General features: G+C 42.7%; 1 protein-coding gene across 1 annotated transcript in view; it reads left to right on the forward strand.

Annotated features, from left to right (window-relative positions):
- The window catches only part of grm5b (glutamate receptor, metabotropic 5b), an 82,455-nt gene that overhangs the window by 23,219 nt on the left and 36,885 nt on the right, over positions 1-22,351 (forward strand). The window contains exons 4-5 of the mRNA XM_034293950.1: positions 3,411-3,485; positions 4,562-4,736. Coding sequence (XP_034149841.1) covers positions 3,411-3,485; positions 4,562-4,736 — 250 coding nt within the window. The remainder of the gene's footprint in view (positions 1-3,410; positions 3,486-4,561; positions 4,737-22,351) is intronic.

Genomic DNA, 22,351 nt, shown 5'->3' on the forward strand with positions numbered 1-22,351 from the left:
TGGCACCAAGTCGTTAGCAGCAGATCCTTTAAGTCCTATAAAATGGATCGGACCTGTTTGTCCAGCACATCCCACAGATGCTCGATTGGATTGAGTTCTGGGGAATTTGGAGGCCAAGTCAACACCTTGAACTCGTTGTTGCGTTCCTCAAACCATTCCTGAAGCATTTTGGCTTGTGGCAGGGCATATCATCCTGCTGAGAGAAGCCAATGCCATCAGGGAATATAATTACCATGAGAGGGTGCACATGGTCTGCAAAAATGTTTAGGTAGGTGGTACGTGTCAAAGTAACATCCACATGAATGGCAGGACCCAAGGTTTCCCAGCAGAACATTGTCCAAAGCATCACACTGCCTTCGCTGGCTTGCCTCCTTCCCAGAGTGCATGCTGGTGCCATGTGTTCTCCAGCGACACACACACGATGTAAAAGAAAAAGTGATTCATCAGACCAGGCCACCTTCTTCCATTGCTCCGTGGTCCAGCTCTGATGCTCACATGCCCATTGAAGGACTGGGGTCAGCATGTGCACCCTGACTGGTCTGCAGCTACGCAGCCCCATACGCAACAAACTGCGATGCACTGTGTGTTCTGACACCTTTCTATCAGTACCAGCATGAACTTTTTCAGCAATTTGAGCTACAGTAGCTTGTCTGTTGGATTGGACCACACAGGCTAGCCTTCACTCCCCACATGCATCAATGAGCCTAGGCTGCCCATTACCATGTCGCCGGTTCAAAGCTTTTCCTTCCTTGGACCACGTTTGATAGGTACTGACTACTCCAGACCAGTAACACCCCACAGGGGCTGCAATTTTGAAGATGCTCCGACCCAGTCGTCAAGCCATCACAATTTGACCCTTGTCAAAGACGCTCAAATCCTTACTTTGCCCGTTTTCCCTGCTTCTAACACAACTTTGAGGACAGAATGTTCACATGCTGCTTAATATATCCCACCCACTGACAGGTGCCATGATAACGAGATTATTCTCGATGTCATGACAGGAGCCATGATAACAATGTTATTCACTTCACCTGTCAGTAGTCAATGGTATGGCTGATCTCTTTATATATTCATATACAGTCAAAAGGTACCCTGAATGGGTAAGTGTCCGAACTTTTGACTGATACTGTGTGTATGTCTATATAGAGATGGATAAAACTAAATATATAGGAAGAGGTACAGACAGGTGAGATTTTGAACCTAAAGGTCACTATGAATGTGTTGGAGCCGACCCTGTATCTCCAATACAGCTGGAATGTAGGAGGGAATCTGACGTCTGTGCTGAAAGAAACTTCTACAAGTTAGAATTGGATCGTAAGGGGTTAGGGGTGCAAGGGTTTTCTGCCAGAGTGAGTGTCCTAGTGAGAATTGGTTTGTCTGGAGAAGGTAATTGGCATCCATTGTGTGACTCAGTTGAAACCATAATGAAAAGAGCAAGCGCCTCTACTTCCTTTCTGTGGTAATATTGACGCGTGTCTGAATCCATATTATAATGCCAACACTTCTGAATGATTACTATTATGATCATAAATGCTAGCAGGTAGAGGCTGGACATTCCAGGATCTTTATACTCCTCTATTTCACTATGTTGTATCATTGCAGGCTGTCCATTGGTGTTTGTGTGTGTGTTCGTGTGTGTGTTTGTGGTGTAACTGGTGTCGAGTTGATGTCAGGCTGAAGCTCTAAAGACTGTGATCTCCTCTCCTCTGATCTCGTTGGCAGCATCTGTTCTCTGTCACAGGAACTTACATCATCAGTCCCATCACATAGCGAGGCTTTGCGTTAGGCTTTATTTTCTCTTAAATCTACCACTTTTCCTTTCAGAGAAGATCGGTACCACACCGTTTTCTGGAAGTTCTATTTAAAAGCCTGTTATACCACCCCAATAAATATTACATCATTATACCTCTGTATATGAATAAATATTTACATAAATCTTAGCATTTCTTATATCTGGAATTTGGAGCAACTAAAAGTTGACTTTATCATAACCCTGAAATCGCTGTGATTTTGTCAGAGGATCACAGGTTACATAGTCAGATCCTCCGCTAATCTAACAGATAAGCTCTAGTTGAGATTCAGCGCCATGGATAGCACTCCGGTTAATCGATTGGGCACAAACCCCTCCATAAAATCATGTGACATTCTATAGGAAGTGTCTGTTTCATGTTGTGCAGTTCATATAAATAATTAATGAGAAGGTATTAAAATATTGAGATTAGTAATCTGGGGAAACAGGGAGTTTTATGGGGGAAATCCCGGCATATCTCGGTAAGACGGTTCTAGGCATAACACCCTGTTAGCCCTGAATTCTCACCTACGTGTCTGTACTTTAGCTGTGTAGAAGGGTCTTTGTGTGTGGGCTTTGGCTCAGGAATGGCCAAACGTGTGTTGGCGGGTGTTTGCTTGTGTGTGTCTTTCCTTCTGTGAATGTCTGTGTGTGTGTGTGTGTGTGTATGTGTGTAAGGGGTGGTCTGTCTGTACCATCTGTCACCTGTTTCTCTCACTGAGACACTAATTACAGGACTTTACACGTTGCTCTGCTACCCTGGACCACCGCATTGGGGACCTTGATGTGCACGCACACACACATATGTTTACTTAGCTATCTAAATGGGGACAATGCTTTTACTAATGCAACCCTAACCCCTACCCAACCCTAACTTCCATATATAAACTGTTTTGCTTAAATTTAACCTAGACCTAATGCCTAACACACCTAACCATAATCCTAAACCAATTTTAACCATGACCCTAATTGTAATTTGTGCCCTAAACCTAACACTTGAGGCAATAAAGTTTGCCGTTTCCAAAACAGGAGCTAGATCATTGGCCTCATATCTCTCTTGCATAGTGACACACACACACACACTGTATTTATGACAATGCTACATGGGCTCTACTCCGGCTAAGTACATCCAACTTGTTAATAATACATTTGACATTCCCCCTGAGGTTGTTTGATGGTTGCAACCCACTGGGCCTTGGCGGAGATCAGAGATATGAGACGAATGATCTAGTTTAAAAAAGAAGAAGAATGAAGGGCGGGGTTCAACCAGAGGGTGGGGGGTAAATAAGGGGGGTTAAGGGTTAGGATGTTAGCAAGAAAAAGAGGGAAAATCCTATCCAACTCTGCCACCATGCAGATATGTTATATGGTATGCAGTAAACACCTTTATTAGCATAATTTCCAGGTCACCCACTTTCTCTTGTGATAAATGTGTGCTAATCTCACTCTCTGTCTCTTTTTTGTCTCTCTCTTGTTATCCCTCCGTATTTACTGTGGAGTATATAGATATATAGACAGATGTTTATGTATGTCTGTGTGCGTGTCGTAGTCTATAGATGTTCTGTACATTACATGTCTCCCCCCTTCCTGTCATTTAACGCCCTCCCCCTCCGTTTCCTAGGCAACTACGGGGAGAGCGGGATGGAGGCGTTCAAGGATATGGCCGCCAAGGAGGGCATCTGCATCGCCCACTCTGGTGAGATACTTCTAATGATGTCATCAATCAGGATGTCAGTGTCACGTGGCAATACTCAGGCATTGGCCTCATCTCAATTAGAAGGCTCCACTCTCACATATCGGCCTCATCTCAATTATTAGGCTCCACTCTCACATATCGGCCTCATCTCAATTATATGGCTCCACTCTCACATATCGGCCTCATCTCAATTAGAAGGCTCCACTCTCACATATCGGCCTCATCTCAATTATAAGGCTCCACTCTCACATATCGGCCTCATCTCAATTATAAGGCTCCACTCTCACATATCGGCCTCATCTCAATTAGAAGGCTCCACTCTCGCATATCGGCCTCATCTCAATTATAAGGCTCCACTCTCACATATCGGCCTCATCTCAATTATAAGGCTCCATTCTCACATATCGGCCTCATCTCAATTAGGAGGCTCCATTCTCACATCCTCTGCTTCTCCGTCCTCCCCCGGCCCCTTTTGACAAAGGTTAAATGTAAACCAGGTGAGATGGCAAGGAGAAGGCACCTGGATGGAAATGAGCATTTAACACCTCCAGATACAGGTCTTTGGGCAAATTACATTTACAGGAGTGGATCCCTCATTAAGCTTGCAGTGAGAAAAAACCAAATGAAGTTGGTTAATATTTTATGTTTTTTTGTTCTTCTCCTCCAACAAAACAAGAGCTCAATCAAAACGTATGTATCAGATTTCAGAACTCTAATCCATGGTAGGATATATATATATATAAATATAAATGTCCTTGATGAAAGTTGTCTATCAGGGAGAGAAGGACACGCTTCCACTTCTAACTAATTGACATCTCCTTGACCACTAAACCACTTAAATAGTTATCTGAGTCAAAGAGGAAAGGACAGAGGAAAGGACAGACAAATGATAAAGGGTCATTGAGTGCCTTAGATATCTCCAATAACATCTATTTCTGGATGAGGTAATCTATTGAGCAATGTTGTCATTAGAATATAACTGGAACTGCCCATGGAAAAGATGACAGGAAGTAAATATTGTTTATGGTTTACTGACAGCTGACATCATTTCTTGGCGTGTGTGTGTTCTGTTGCAGGTAAGATATGGAGTAATGCAGGGGAACAAAGTTTTGATAGGCTGCTGGAGCGTCTTCGAGCCCACCTGCCCAAAGCCAGGGTGGTGGCCTGCTTCTGTGAGGGCATGACCGTCAGGAACATTCTCATGGCCATGAGACGACAGGGACTAGTGGGGGAGTTCCTGCTGGTCGGCAGGTTAGTGGACACTGAACACACAGAGGCACATAAACATGTACACACACACACACACACACACAAACTGTCGGCAATGGGGGAAAGAGACAGACAGGAAAACACAGAAGAAAAATATATTTATAGGGGCAGAGAAAAATATGTAAGGAGAGAAAGAGAGAATAATATACAGTATCGAGAAAAAATATATATAAAGAGAGACAAAGAAAAAGAGACTATATACACTCACCTAAAGGATTATTAGGAACACATGTTCAATTTCTCATTAATGCAAAGAATGGTGTGAAAAGGGAAAAACATCCAGTATGCGGCAGTCCTGTGGGCAAAAATGCCTTGTTGGTGAGGTCAGATGAGAATGGGCCGACTGATTCAAGCAGATAGAAGAGCAACTTTGACTGAAATAATCACTCGTTACAACCGAGGTATGCAGCAAAGCATTTGTGAAGCCACAACAGGCACAACCTTGAGGCGGATGGGCTACAACAGCAGAAGACCCCACCGGGTACCACTCATCTCCACTACAAATAGGAAAAAGAGGCTACAATTTGGACGAGCTCACCAAAATTGGACAGTTGAAGACTGGAAGAATGTTGCCTGGTCTGATGAGTCTCGATTTCTGTTGAGACATTCAGATGGTAGAGTCAGAATTTGGCATAAACAGAATGAGATCATGCCTTGTTACCACTGTGCAGGCTGGTGGTGGTGGTTTAATGGTGTGGGGGATGTTTTCTTGGCACACTTTAGGCCCCTTAGTGCCAATTGGGCATAATTTAAATGCCACGGCCTACCTGAGCATTGTTTCTGACCATGTCCATCCCTTTATGACCACCATGTACCCATCCTCTGATGGCTACTTCCAGCAGGATAATGCACCATGTCACAAAGCTCGAATCATTTCAAATTGGTTTCTTGAACATGACAATGAGTTCACTGTACTGAAATGGCCCCCACAGTCACCAGATCTCAACCCAATAGAACATCTTTGGGTGTGGTGGAACGGGAGCTTCGTGCCCTGGAGGTGCATCCCACAAATCTCCATCAACTGCAAGATGCTATCCTATCAATATGGGCCAACATTTCTAAAGAATGCTTTCAGCACCTTGTTGAATCAATGCCACGTAGAATTAAGGCAGTTCTGAAGGCGAAAGGGGGTCAAACACAGTATTAGTATGGTGTTCCTAATAATTCTTTAGGTGAGTGTATATATATATATAATATATATTTACAGAGGCAGAAAAGACAGAGAATATAAAATATAGATATACGGGGTATTAACTACAAGTATAGAAAGAATACATATGTATGACAGAGGGAAAGAGATGAACTGTTGTTAAAGGTTCGGGTTAGGTCCTCTGAGTACATTTCCAACTGGGACCCAGACTTACTTTAGATCATGTAACCCCAGCATGTCTCTGTAGTCTCTGTGTCTTCTCTCTTCATCTCTGCCCTTATCAGTACGGTTTTCCTCCTCCCCTGTGGCCCCTCCTCCAGACTATCTCCCTCTAAAGAGTTCAGAGACCCCGCCCCATAATGCTGTGCGCAAGGGGAAAATGTATTCCTCTACTGTGAGTGTGTGTGTGTGTGTGTGTGAGTGTGAGGCAGTCAGACAGAGCAGGTGTGTATTGTACATAGGAATGCACCAATGCCACTTTTTCTTCACAGTACTGATACTGCTTTATCAATAATTTGATCAAGATGAAACTAAAAGTAAATGGCTACAGCACAAAGCAGGTAGGTTTGCAATTTAGCTAAAAATATGAATGGATGTGGCGATTAGAAAACACACCCTTAAAAGTTTTATATTCTCAATTAGCTAGTACGCATTGAACACTTCCCCAGTGTTAGGGTTGAAGAGACAGAGAGGACACTTCCCCAGTGTTAGGGTTGAAGAGACAGAGAGGACACTTCCCCAGTGTTAGGGTTGAAGAGACAGAGAGGACACTTCCCCAGTGTTAGGGTTGAAGAGACAGAGAGGACACTTCCCCAGTGTTAGGGTTGATGAGACAGAGAGGACACTTCCCCAGTGTTAGGGTTGAAGAGACAGAGAGGACACTTCCCCAGTGTTAGGGTTGATGAGACAGAGAGGACACTTCCCCAGTGTTAGGGTTGAAGAGACAGAGAGGACACTTCCCCAGTGTTAGGGTTGAAGAGACAGAGAGGACACTTCCCCAGTGTTAGGGTTGAAGAGACAGAGAGGACACTTCCCCAGTGTTAGGGTTGATGAGACAGAGAGGACATTTCCCCAGTGTTAGGGTTGATGAGACAGAGAGGACACTTCCCCAGTGTTAGGGTTGAAGAGACAGAGAGGACACTTCCCCAGTGTTAGGGTTGATGAGACAGAGAGGACACTTCCCCAGTGTTAGGGTTGAAGAGACAGTGAGGACACTTCCCCAGTGTTAGGGTTGATGAGACAGAGAGGACACTTCCCCAGTGTTAGGGTTGAAGAGACAGAGAGGACACTTCCCCAGTGTTAGGGTTGATGAGACAGAGAGGACACTTCCCCAGTGTTAGGGTTGAAGAGACAGAGAGGACACTTCCCCAGTGTTAGGGTTGAAGAGACAGAGAGGACACTTCCCCAGTGTTAGGGTTGAAGAGACAGAGAGGACACTTCCCCAGTGTTAGGGTTGAAGAGACAGAGAGGACACTTCCCCAGTGTTAGGGTTGATGAGACAGAGAGGACATTTCCCCAGTGTTAGGGTTGAAGAGACAGAGAGGACACTTCCCCAGTGTTAGGGTTGATGAGACAGAGAGGACACTTCCCCAGTGTTAGGGTTGATGAGACAGTGAGGACACTTCCCCAGTGTTAGGGTTGAAGAGACAGAGAGGACACTTCCCCAGTGTTAGGGTTGAAGAGACAGAGAGGACACTTCCCCAGTGTTAGGGTTGAAGAGACAGAGAGGACACTTCCCCAGTGTTAGGGTTGAAGAGACAGAGAGGACACTTCCCCAGTGTTAGGGTTGAAGAGACAGAGAGGACACTTCCCCAGTGTTAGGGTTGAAGAGACAGTGAGGACACTTCCCCAGTGTTAGGGTTGAAGAGACAGTGAGGACACTTCCCCAGTGTTAGGGTTGATGAGACAGAGAGGACACTTCCCCAGTGTTAGGGTTGAAGAGACAGAGAGGACACTTCCCCAGTGTTAGGGTTGAAGAGACAGAGAGGACATTTCCCCAGTGTTAGGGTTGAAGAGACAGTGAGGACACTTCCCCAGTGTTAGGGTTGAAGAGACAGTGAGGACACTTCCCCAGTGTTAGGGTTGAAGAGACAGTGAGGACACTTCCCCAGTGTTAGGGTTGAAGAGACAGTGAGGACACTTCCCCAGTGTTAGGGTTGATGAGACAGAGAGGACACTTCCCCAGTGTTAGGGTTGAAGAGACAGAGAGGACACTTCCCCAGTGTTAGGGTTGATGAGACAGAGAGGACACTTCCCCAGTGTTAGGGTTGATGAGACAGAGAGGACACTTCCCCAGTGTTAGGGTTGAAGAGACAGAGAGGACATTTCCCCAGTGTTAGGGTTGATGAGACAGTGAGGACACTTCCCCAGTGTTAGAGTTGATGAGACAGAGAGGACACTTCCAAAGTGTTAGGGTTGAAGAGACAGTGTTCAACAGTACTTGAGTGTGTTCAGCAGGTGAGGGAGGTTCCTTTATCATGACTTAAATTAACTCCCTTTACCTGGTCATTTACGTCTCAATTAGGAACGTCCCTCGCATGAGGAACACAGCCAAGTACATTTGCTTTGTTCTTTAACACCTCTGTGTTAGCGAGCTGGTGTCAGCGACATGACGTTAGCGATATTGTACATGTGCGCCAAAGCTGACTGCGGCCTCTTCAGCCTCTGTTGCCATGACAACGTTTTAATGAACGTAGTATGAATAGTCATTACATCACCGACGATCGCCAGGATCGAGGGCAGACAGATTCAACACGTTGGTCCCGATATCATAGTTCAGGTTAATCTCACCACATTTTCGTTCAATTCTATTTGTCCCTTCAGTAACCTCATCTGAGTAGCAGTGATCATCATCAATCATCAATCATCATCATCATCAGTCATTGCAACTATTCTCTCACCCCACTTATTTGTACCAGGATTCAGGTACGTATGTTTATTCAGGAAGAAAAATGTATTGCATGAAATACCTGTTTTCCCAAGGTTCAAGAGTTTTCCCCTGTCCCTTTGTCTCAACGGGTCGAACAGTTCCGGCTCTGGGATCAGTCACTGTCACAGATGGACCTTTCAGAATCATTCCCACCCAAACCTGTTTTCTGTCATGTATACGCACAACCCATCACGCTCGCTGACAACTCTCATCCCTCTTCAAAAGGTTGGGAGAAGCTGCGCAATCTTGTTGCTCCGATCGTGCAAACATTTATTAACCAAGGCTTTCATCGGCGTCTCATATCTCATCTGTCACTGTTCTCCTGATTCCAGTCGCCGTGGCAACAGTCAGACAGGTTGTTAATTGTAGACATTGAATTCAATGTAGTTTGATAGTTTGTGTCTGTGTGTGTGTTTGTGTGTGTGTGTGTGTGTGTGTGTGGGGGGGGTTAACTATTAGTGTAGTTATCACTTTGACAACATGCTTTTTCTGACTTGGGGTTACGTTTAGGGTAAGGGTTACCTTTTGGAATGAAGCTTAAGTTATTAGAGAGGGAGTTAAGGTTAGGGTTATTAGTTAGGTAAAATACTGTAGTTATTTTTAAATAAACTAAAACCTACATGTTGTGTGTGTGTGTATATATGTGCCTGTTGGTAGGTCTGTCTCCCTGCATTGTGGAAAGGCAGATGGGGAGAGGGGACAGAGGGAGAAAGGGAGAAAGCCATTTTGTGTGCAATATTAACTTTTTTATTTTCTGTTATATATTATACAGTTCTTATTTCCTGCTTGCTTTGGGAATGTAAACAAACAATACCCATGCCAGTAAAGCCAATTTAAACTGGATTGAATTGACAGACAGACAGACAGACAGACAGAGAGGGTAGGAGACTGAGAATCCATCTTGTTAATGTGATTTACAAGATTCACAAACTAAATGGCTGGCTTTCTCTTTCTGTGGTTGTCTTCCTCACTCTCCCCTTGTCTCTCTCCTTGCTTGTCATCCTAACAGACAGTCTGAGGTACTTCCAACACAGACCCACCAGTCCGTCCTCTCTGACTCACCAGGGTCAGTTATAATTACGCTTTTTAATTGAATATCAGCCTTTGTTGGCCTCGCTCTGTGAAAACTGGCAATATTCCCAAATTAAAGATTGTTTCAGGTGGACATGGTTCTGACTGCCGCTCTAAACGGTCTGGGCTGGAAGGTTTGGATTCCCCCTGGAACCATCCAAGTCTTCGTTCAGCTTAATCACATTACCACGTTACACATACAAACACACTCCGTTTGACTCCATGACAATTACATTAGCACAGAAATGATGAAGAGGAGGAAAACGAGTGGGGGATGGTATGGAGGTACCTCGCGTATTTCAGTTCTATATTCTGGTCTAGGGAGTCAGTGAATCAATCAATCAATAGTGAAAACACATTTTTATACTCAAACACAAACAAACACATACCGTGGTGTGTGTCTGTGCGCCTATGCGCATGTGTGCGTGTGTGCGTGTGTGGAGCCTGATAGTATTGATTCCCTCTCTCCTACTCCCATTCCTCTTGGCACCAGGTGGCTAGTAATGAAAGGCATTGTTGAGATATGGATTGAAAATACCACATACACACACACAGTGTATGTTCAGACAATAAAGGTAGTTTAATACTGGATGTAGTGTATGTTCAGATACTACATGTAGTATATTACAGGACTTAGTGTATGTTCAGGTACTACATGTAGTATATTACAGGACTTAGTGTATGTTCAGGTACTACATGTAGTATATTACAGGACTTAGTGTATGTTCAGATACTACATGTAGTATATTACAGGACTTAGTGTATGTTCAGGTACTACATGTAGTATATTACAGGACTTAGTGTATGTTCAGGTACTACATGTAGTATATTACAGGACTTAGTGTATGTTCAGGTACTACATGTAGTATATTACAGGACTTAGTGTATGTTCAGGTACTACATGTAGTATATTACAGGACTTAGTGTATGTTCAGGTACTACATGTAGTATATTACAGGACTTAGTGTATGTTCAGATACTACATGTAGTATATTACAGGACTTAGTGTATGTTCAGATACTACATGTAGTATATTACAGGACTTAGTGTATGTTCAGATACTACATGTAGTATGTTACAGGACTTAGTGTATGTTCAGATACTACATATAGTATATTACAGGACTTAGTGTATGTTCAGATACTGCATATAGTATATTACAGGACTTAGTGTATGTTCAGATACTACATGTAGTATGTTACAGGACTTAATGTAAGTTCAGATACTACATGTAGTATGTTACAGGACTTAGTGTATGTTCAGGTACTACATGTAGTATATTACAGGACTTAATGTATGTTCAGATACTACATATAGAATGTTACAGGACTTAGTGTATGTTCAGATACTACATATAGAATGTTACAGGACTTAGTGTATGTTCAGATACTACATGTAGTATGTTACAGGACTTAATGTATGTTCAGATACTACATGTAGTATGTTACAGGACTTAGTGTATGTTCAGGTACTACATGTAGTATATTACAGGACTTAGTGTATGTTCAGATACTACATGTAGTATATTACTGGACTTAGTGTATGTTCAGATACTATATCTTGTATTTGACTGCTCTGTTGCTATGTTCTTATATGCTTGATCACTCCAACACATTTCAAAGTGCTTAACTCCTTTAGTCTGTGTTTAAATATACAGCTCCGGAAAAAAATAAGAGACCACTGCACCTTTTTCTTTCCTTTCCAAAAAAGTCGAAAAGGAAGGTTGTGAGTGAGGAACAGAATCATTCAAATTGCAGTGGTCTCTTAATTTTAACCCTTCTGTTCCTCACTCAAAACCTTCCTTTTCAAATTTTTTGAAAAAGGACAGAAAAAGGTGCAGTGATCGCTTAATTTTCTCCGGAGCTGTAAATGTGTGTGTGTGAGAATATGTGTGTGTGTGTGTTATTATGTGTGTATGGTTTTGTTTCTAATCACAGACAAGTTGGTTTTATGGATCGTTGAGCTGTACAGCTTTCTCTAGTTAATTACAAGCAAAATCAATGTACATATTACAAACAAATATACACAGAACAGCAAAGATTTAAAGTGCAAGCACACATGGAACGTGCACAGACTCACACAACATGCACAGACTGACATTTGGGGATGGTTTCGTTGACATGATACTGGGATGTTAGATTTGTCTGGTTTGAATTTGAGTGTATTGGTGTCTGTATGTGTGAGACATTTATTTAGATGAGACAGAATAAAAATAATTTCCCAAGCACCCCGAGATGTCTCTGTGCTGTTCTGCCTCCTGTTGCCATGGAAATGTCCCCTTCCGTGTTTGGGTAGGAAGCTGACACCTCTTGTTGAAGTGATACACGGTCTGTGTTGATGTGTCCATTGTTGCACAAGTGATTTCTGAATATTCAGACTGGGAAGGCAATGCTACCAAGGTCAGATGCTAATGTCCAGGCACAGATGGAGTGGAGCTAGCCAGCTAGATCCAAATCTGAAATGCTTAACCTTGTTAAAAGCCCTCACCTTCCCCGAGGCCAGAAGTATCTGTCCCCTGGGCTGTAGAAGTGACTGCTTCTTCTGTAACACCAGACACTCGTGGCAAAAAGCTTAGCACAGACCAGCCTTAAGAACGGCACATACTTCGCCAAACTCAACACAGTGAGGACGAGAGCAGATATTGACGTCCTCAGCTTTGCTGAGTGTGTGTGTATATATTGGTAGTGAAATGTCTTGTCGGACATGAGACGTAAATACAGCAGGCTGTTATCTCCTCATCATATTATCACTGCTGGAGGCGTACATTGCGCACCTACGCACTCACACATACAAGCACAGTCTTCTTTGGCCACTAAGGAGTGTCTTTGGAAGGTGATGGGCTTTTTTGTCAGCTCTACTCCACTACACTCAGTTTATTATCATTTGCATGGTAATTTGGTTTTGATTAAAGTCACGCCGCTTCATGTCATTTAATTTTTAATTTGTGAAATAATGGAAATTCATTATGTTCTGTGCCAAACATGGGAATATATACACTGCATGTAATTAAACACCTGGGAATAGTATGGGAAGATAAAAGAGAGACAGACAGAGAGAGCTAGATAACAGGAGGACTATATGAATGTGATAGCAAAGAGAAACAGCCATACCAGAAAGACATAGTAGATGAGAGATTTAGAGAGCGAGGCAGACACACACACAGACACAGACGCACACACAGACGCACACACACACACACACACACACACACACCCACACAGACACACACACACACACACACAGACAGGCACAGAGACAGAGAAACAGTATCTGGAAAATTATACTACATGTCTAATAAAAGAGAGACAGAGGAAGACAGATGGAGACAGAGAGAGAAAGAGGAAGACAGATGGAGACAAAGAGAGAGAGAGAAAGAGGAAGACAGATAGAGACAAAGAGAGAGAGAGAAAGAGGAAGACAGATGGAGACAGAGAGAGAGAGAGAAAGAGGAAGACAGATGGAGACAAAGAGAGAGAGAGAAAGAGGAAGACAGATGGAGAACGAGAGAGAGAAAGAGGAAGACAGATGGAGACAGAGAGAGAGACAGAAAGACGGAGACAGAGAGAGAGCGACAGACACAGACAGACGGAGACAGAGAGAGAGAGAGACAGAGATGAAGAGGGAGGCAAAGTACATTGATAGAGCTAGACTGTGTGTGTGTGTGTGTGTGTTAGAGATAGACCTAGACAGTGTGTGTGTGTGTGTGTTTGAGATGGAGCTAGACAGTGTGTGTATGTTAGAAATAAAGCTAGATATTGTGTATGTTTGAGATAGAGCTAGATTGTGTGTGTTTGTTAGAGATAGAGCAAGACAGTGTGTGTGTGTGTATGTTAGAGATAAAGTTAGACAGTGTGTGTGTTTGTGTGTTTCAGGGAGAGCTAGACAGTGTGTGTGTGTTTCAGATAGAGCTAGACAGTGTGTGTGTGTGTTAGAGATAGAGCTAGACATTGTGTGTGTGTTTGAGATAGAGATAGAGCTAGGCAGTGTGTGTGTGTGTGTTAGAGATAAAGCTAGATATTGTCTGTGTGTGTGTGTGTTTGAGATATAGCTAGCCAGTATGTCTGTGTGTTTGCAATAGAGATACAATGTGTGTGTGTGTGTGTTTGAGATAGAGCTAGACTGTGTGTGTGTGTTTGAGATAGAGCTAGACCTTGTGTGTGTGTGTTAGAGATAGAGCTAGACATTGTGTGCGTGTGTTAGAGATAAAGCTAGATATTGTCTGTGTGTGTGTGTTTGAGATATAGCTAGCCAGTATGTCTGTGTGTTTGCAATAGAGATATAATGTGTGTGTGTGTTTGAGATAGAGCTAGACAGTGTGTGTGTGGGTGTATGTTAGAGATAAAGCTAGAAATTGTGTGTGTGTTTTAGAGATAAAGCTAGACAGTGTGTGTGTGTGTGTGTGTGTTAGAGATAAAACAAGAAATTATGTGTTTCTGTGTTAGAGATAAAGCTAGACATTGTGTGTATGTGGGTTAGAGATAGAGCTAGACATTGTGTGTATGTGTTAGAGATAGAGCTAGACAGTGTGTCTGTGTTATTGGTCCCCAGTGATGCTGTCTCCTCTCTCCCACCTGTAAAGGTTGTTAGATCAATAGTGTCTGGGTCTTAGGTTGTTTATGATTCCCTCTCTGGGGACAGACAGAGCTGAACTCAGTCCCCGTAGTGACGGATATGTCCTAACGTTCCCATTTACAGTCTAATGCTAATAATGTAATACGTTGCCAATAACAAGAATTTCCTCATAAGTTATTGATTCATGTTTTTAGTCAGTAGTGTAATTTCATTTCAGCTGAGGCTCACCTGACTGGACCATGTCTCATAATGATTTTTTTAAAGGTCTCTAGAGTTGGACAATGTTTTTTCAACGCCTCAAATTTTTCAAATATGGATAATACAGAACATATTGCTTGCCGATACCCTATAACTTTGCACCCTTTTACCCATTAACTGAATTTTTAGGTCTGCAGAAATATGACCTATGATCTCTGGACATCTCTGGGTTCTCTGGGTTCAAGAAGCCACTTCTATAGGTCCAGTGTTAGTTCTACCCGGGGTGATTCAATGATTCTAGGACATTCAAGGGCTTATGGGGAGACAGGATACAGCCCTGACACTGCCTTGACACAGCCCTCATACAGCCTTGACACCGCCTTGACACCGCCTTGACACAGCCTTGATATAGCCCTGACACCGCCTTGACACAGCCCTGACACCGCCTTGACACAGCCCTCATACAACCCTGACACCGCCTTGACACAGCCCTGACAACGCCTTGATACAGCCCTGACACCGCCTTGATACAGCCTTGATACAGCCCTGACACCGCCTTGACACCACCCTGACACCGCCCCGACACCGCCTTGATACAGCCTTGATACAGCCTTGATACAGCCCTGACACCGCCTTGACACCACCCTGACACCGCCCCGACACCGCCTTGATACAGCCTTGATTGTGTTATATGGCCAGCATACTACAGCAAAGCGCTCGTAACTTATTGCTTATTTATACCCCAGCTATCAACATGGCCGCGGGGAAGATGGTTTGTTCAAGGGGGTGCTGAACAATCAAGACGAAGCATTTCTGTCGGCTGTATTGACGCGCATCAGCTAAACATTCAGTCGGATGACGTGCGTCAGCCAGACGATCACACAGGTGACGTGCGTCAGCCAGACGATCAGACAGGTGACGTGCGTCAGCCAGACGATCAGACAGGTGACATGCGTCAGCCAGACGATCAGACAGGTGACATGCGTCAGCCAGACGATCAGACAGGTGACGTGCGTCAGCCAGACGATCAGACAGGTGACGTGCGTCAGCCAGACGATCAGACAGGTGACACGCGTCAGCCAGACGATCAGACAGGTGACATGCGTCAGCCAGACGATCAGACAGGTGACGTGCGTCAGCCAGACGATCAGACAGGTGACATGCGTCAGCCAGACGATCAGACAGGTGACATGCGTCAGCCAGACGATCAGACAGGTGACGTGCGGCTATCAGTTGCATTGATGCACATCACAGCAACAATGGACAGATGGCACTTGGCCATCGGCAGTAGTGACACAGACGAAATACACGTACAGGCTAAGACAAGGGGGGGCTACAGTGCCCCCAGAACGGCTATGGACCAGCCAATCAGCAATCAGGATTTTAAGAATATTTATAATTTTATAATATTAAGTAACCAACTTCGAAAAACACCAGATCCCAGTGTTGTGAAGATGCCATTGATATTACAGTCAAATGTTAGGAAGCTTAACCTTTACATTTTTTTATTTTAAAGTTTGGTAATAGAGGGACCAAAACGCACATACACACTAGGCCATCACATAATTCCCACATTTACTCAAATGTTTTTCACAATGGCCAACTCAACTGGATCAAATATGTTAACCTTTCCAATGAAATGTGATTTGAAGGTATACTGCTAGCGAGCAATGACTCATTATATACATGTATGGTCATTGTTTGTTGAACGGGGAAATTAATAGGATTGGAATAAAGAGTGATACCACATGGAATGCTACCATTTATTCACTGCTATCACATATTTTAAACTCTGGATATCCTGTACACCTTTAAAAAGTCACTATGATATGTAATTGGCCAACCTGAAAAACCTTGCTCCAGGCATTTCTGTAGTATGCTTTCAGGCTTTTTACTTTACATTACCAACCTGCAAGCAAAATAATGTTATTAGGGCATCCATTGAACGCTTCCTGAATGTTCTACAAATCGTCCTCAGAGACATTAATTAGAAGTAAATATGACCTCAACAGAACCATGCCATAACGTCAGAACAGCTTCCTACTGAGAACCAGGCAACCTTGTATTTCCTCCATTAATGATGTGCCTTGGGCTCTCTTAAAACCGCATTTGGTTTGGCTGACGTTTCATACCTGTAGTGGGTACATTCGAGCTCCATGATGACGCACATTCATGTAAGTGATTAAGCAGGCACAAAGTCTGTAGATACGAATCATTGGTGAGGTTAGCCAATTTACTACAGATATGGCTATTGTAAGCTCAACTTCTAGCTAGTACGACCAGCCTTGCTAGAATAAAAACTTAATGCGCTTGCTAACATACCTAGCAAAATAAGAAATTGGATAATATTCGGCTAGCTTTTATTTAGCCAAATCCCCAATTTACTGTTAGTTGACGTTACAGTAACACCTTTCATTGTAAAAACGTATTTGACCTGAGTCTATATGGATGTGAGAAATATACAACCGGAAGCATTGTTCCGGGCCTACTGCACGTAGGCCTGGGTGGGCCATTTGGCAGGCTCAAATTAAATGACTTAATAGTTAGTCAATGTTAGTATTCAGTACTATTGAGAAAGTTGCATAGTTATTAAATCCAACCCTGTTTCCAAAAAAGTTGTGATGCTGGGAAAAATGCTAATAAAAACAGAATGCAAAGATATGCAAATCATTTTATCCCTTTATTTAATTGAAAATAGTACATATAAAATGTTTAACCAGAGCAATGTTATTATTATTTGAAAAATATATGCCCACATTGAATTTGATACCAGCAACATGTTTCAAAAAATGTGTGACATATTTTTTCCTGTGTTGCATCTCCAATTCTCTTAGAAAAAAAACACAGTGTTTGGTAACTGAACAGACAAACTGCTGTAGCTTTGAAAGTGAAAAGTTTTCCCATTCCTGTTTGATACAGGATTTCAGCTGCTCAACAGTTCAGGGTCTCCTTTGTTGTATTTTCTTGTTTTGTAATGCACCAAATCTTTTCAAAGCGTGACAGGTCTGGACTGCAGGCTGGCCAGTTTATCACCCAGACTCTTTTATTACAGAGCCATGCTGTTGTTATACGTGCAGAATGTGGTTTGGCATTGTCTTGTTGAAATAAGCAAGGCCTTCCCTGAAAAAGATCTTGTTTGGATGGCAGCACATGTTGCTCCAAAACCTGTATATATTGTTCAGTATTAATGGTGCCTTTACAGATGTGCAAGTCACCCATGCCATGTGTGCTAATGCACCCCCATATCATCAAGGATGTTGGCTTTTGGTGAACCCCTCCCCATCTTTACTTCTGAAAGACTCATCCTCTTATACCAATCATGTTACTAACCTGTTGCCAATTAACCTAATTAGTTGTGAGATATTCCACTAGATTATTTCTTTGTATTACTCAACGTTTCTAGTGACATTCAATTACCTGTGTAGAAAGCAAAGTGATTTGAATGTGGCCTAGCCATCAATTAAAACATTGAACTGTTTTTTGGACAGTAATATAATTCCATTCTTAAATGTTCAATTATGCCCTGGGCTCTGGGATTCCTGTCAGCGTCCCTGACTAAAACATTGGTAATTTTTGAGTTTATACACAGTATTGATCCAGATGTACACAGCTTTACTGAGTATTGACCAAGATGTACACAGCTTTACTGAGTATTGACCAAGATGTACACAGCTTTACTGAGTATTGACCAAGATGTACACAGCTTTACTGAGTATTGACCAAGATGTACACAGCTTTACAGAATATTGATCCAGATATACACAACTTTACAGAATATTGATCTAGATATACACAGCTTTACAGAACATTGATCCCAATGTAATCAGCGTTACTGAGTATTGATCCAGATATACATAGCTTTACAGAGTATTGACTCAGAGTATTGACTCAGAGATTTTTCAGAAGTTGAACTTTATCACCTAATATCATGTGTAACAGATGGACGAGAAAAATCCATAATACCATTGTGGGAGAACAACTAGATATGTTAAAGTGCAGTGTTCCTTAGGTTTGAGACACTTTCAGTTAGTCCATGTAACGTATTGTGTGATTTCCTGAACCACATTTTACTTATTAACTCGTTTACAGCAGGCTTGCTTCACAAAGGAGTGATCCCTTGAATTGACTACCGTATATTTTAGTTATTCATTTTCTATTCATTTGATTGTTTTGTGTGGAGCAACCACAGAAACACAAATTTGATCAATTTCAATCCCACTTTGTAATGCAGTAAACAAATCCAGTCTCTCATAGACAGAGGGTGAAGCTGTTTCCCTGTGAGGGAGAGGAAGGGGGTATCCATGTTAAGATACACATTAGTATATGTGTGTGTGTACATGTGTGTCTGTATTTGTGTTTATGCGTAATCTCTAGATACTGCATTGTTCATTTTAGTAATCCTTGAAAATAAATCCTCAAATCTGAGCACAAAGCTAGGATCTAGGAGTTAGCCAGCTCACTTGCCTAAATACATATTCTGATAAAACCTTTTATTTGTATTAAAATGACAAGCTTGAAATGGGCATGGTTTAATTGACACAGCAATGCGAAAACTCAAAGTTGATCTTTTTTAATAAACCACAAAAACCTTGAGTTATTTCTGATTGTTTATCACAGTTAGCAAGCGATCTCATTGGTCTTGGTTTGTAGAATACTCTTGGCAACAGACCACAAAATAAAATCAACACCCGCCACACGCCAAATGTGGGTCAATTTAGCAAGAGGCGGTTAAATCTCTCAACCTTACTAGCCAGTGAAAGGAGAGGGAACTACTATTCATAGCCAAAATGACTGCCAGATCTATCAAGATACATGAACACCACAACCTAAATGAAGGACTTGTATTTTGACACTAGTCTCATCCCTAATCCGGGCTTGATTTGCATGCACAACATTCAACAGAATCGAGCAACTTGCTAAATGAGGGTACATTTCTTGGGGCTGAGGGAGGGAGGGAGGGGCTGAGGTGTGTGTGAGGGTGTGTAAGGCAGGGAAATTATGTGTCAAGTTACACTGAAAATAATCAAATTTTCAGTACTTAAGCACACGCATGCATTTATTGTGATCCTTGCCCTCATTTTTGGCGGGTAAAAAATCCAAGTGGCTTGTACAATTTTACATAATTTTATCCACTGCTCAAGACCAAGGAAGGGAGCTGAATAAAATAAGCTAATGTGGCAAATGATCAAATGTGTTTGTTTTGATAAAGATAATCCTCCTTCTGTGAGTGTTTCTACTGGAGGAACTGAGAATCATTTAAAGACTTCATGTCCATGTTGCTCTCTGCTTCTACTTTCTCTGTCACAGCTCTTTATTCCTCAGGCTTTTAAAGGGCAAGAAATAAATATGAATAGTGATATTGTTTGATGGTTTTTATTTTCCTCTGAATATAACACATGCCAATATCCACCAATGCTCCGAGGATTTTAACAAAATAGGAGGGAAAGAACAACATTTTCTCATGGTGTAAATCATACTCATACTCCTTTGGCACCTGTGTTCTGCATGGATTAGACAGTTGTTTACCTTCAGATTTACATTAGTTTGAAGGGCCAGGGATTGACTGGGTTTAAACATTTTGTACCGGGATTTTAACTTCTAAATTAGGACTAAATGCATGCCAAAAAACAGTATGAATGCATGTGATTGCCCTTCAAAACTGGTACATTCAAGGAAATCACTTCCCAGAGCCTCCAGGTATGACGTTTGCATCAATATTACTTCCTGGTAAATCTTATTTTAAACTAGTGTTTGTTTGGCTTCCTGCAGGGTTCATAATGCTCTCTGCGTGATCATGTCGGAGAGCAGCGTGTTTCATCTCTATTGATTTAGCAGAGACCTCGCTGATCACATTCACACAGAGACCAACTGTAGCCTCAGGGCCGGTGGAGTATTCTCTGTCTCACACACACACACACACACACACACATTCTCGTTCTCTGTCTCTCACCCGTTCTTGCTCGCCACCTTTAACTATTTCTCTCCGTCAAGCCCTTATTATTTTCCTTGCAGTCTCTTTCTCTCCTTTCATTCTAACTCTGTCTGGATCTCTGTTGTTACTGCAAGTTCTGTTTGGACTGCTGATCATTGGGTTGCGGCATTGAACCGTTTAAAAAAAAGACCTTGTTGTCAAAAATTATGTTCCTTACGTTTTGCTCTGTCGTTCTCAGCCACAGTCATTGTTTGCCACTCTCTCATCCACCAGACATGATGTCTTTATTTTGCTGCAGCATTGACTTGCTTTGCCGTTCTTTAGCATAACTCGTTTTTAAGGTCAGTCACTCTGTCTGTGCCTTTCTTTCTCACTGTGTCCTCACCTAGTTCTGTCAGTGGGACCTAAGTGGCAAACGCTGATCAGTGTGGAGATAAAGAGAAAGCTAAATGAAAGAATTAGAGTGTTATGGTATTTCCAGTCTCTCCTGACATTTTAACACTTTTCCATATGTAGGGCAGACCTATGGGATTACTCAGTACACACACACACGCGCGCACACGCGTGCACCTGCACACACACACACACACACACGCACACGCACACGTGTCCACCTGCACACACACATGCACACGCATGCACCTGCACACACACACACACACACACGTGTGCACCTGCACACACACACACACGCACACACGCACACACGTGCACCTGCACACACACACACACACACCATTATTGCTCTCCCAGGGAATGGCCTTATCCTCTTAACAGCACTCCCACGGAGAAAGAGCTCAGTATTAGAGAGGATCTGAGGGGAAACGTGTGTGTGTGTGTGTGGGTGTGTGGGTGTGTGTATGTAAGCCCATTCTGCTGTTTATACTGTGAGCATTATGAGGCTGTGCTTTTTGTGAGATGAATCTGTTAGCTACGTCAGTGTTGGCTCAGTAAACAGTACCAGCGTAAAGGCTTCATTATTTCATTCACTCTCACAGGAATACTGAAAGGATTTCCCCAGGTTTTCTCCTTTTGTTTGGAGTTTCTCTGATATTGTCTCATTGTCACTCTTCCATTCTCTCTCCCATTTTGTAATTCTCTCTCTTTCGTTCTCCCTCATGTATCACATCAGTAAGGATGTCTCCCTAAAATAAGACAAAAAGTATTTATTTTGTTCTCCCTTTCAGTTTGTCTCTCTCAATTTTTTCAGATCTCCTTTCCTGGGACTGAGTTTTGATGTGCTCACCTGGGTCAATTGCATTTCAATTTGGGAAGTGAGTCGAAATTCGATTGATGAAAAAAGGCTGATTGAAATTAAATGGTTCTTCTACCATGAACTAATTGGATTGAAAACGAATGGATGTATTCTCTCTGTTGTTATCGGTGCTCTCTGCTTTCTATTAGCAGAGTCATCAGGGTGAAAGAGGTTGACATTCTCTGAAAAGTGTCAATAAAAGCCAGCTTATTGTCGCAATCTCCCGTCTTTCTTCCTCTTCCTCTCTGCCCTCTTCTCCTCTCTCTCTCTTCTACGTTAAGCAGGGGGCCGAGTGAGACAGTGCCCCCGCGCAGCCCGTTACCACGGCAACACAGGAGAAAAAGACAGACCGATAGAGAGAGAGGGAATGAGAGAGACAGAGTTGAGGCGGGGTGGCATCAGTGAGAGGCTGCTGACAAGGGGAGTGAAGGAGACTCATTAATGTCCACAAAAACACAGATTATTTAGACAAATTACACTCACACACAAA

This window comes from Esox lucius, chromosome 1 (genome assembly GCF_011004845.1).
Source record: "Esox lucius isolate fEsoLuc1 chromosome 1, fEsoLuc1.pri, whole genome shotgun sequence".
NCBI lineage: Eukaryota > Metazoa > Chordata > Actinopteri > Esociformes > Esocidae > Esox > Esox lucius.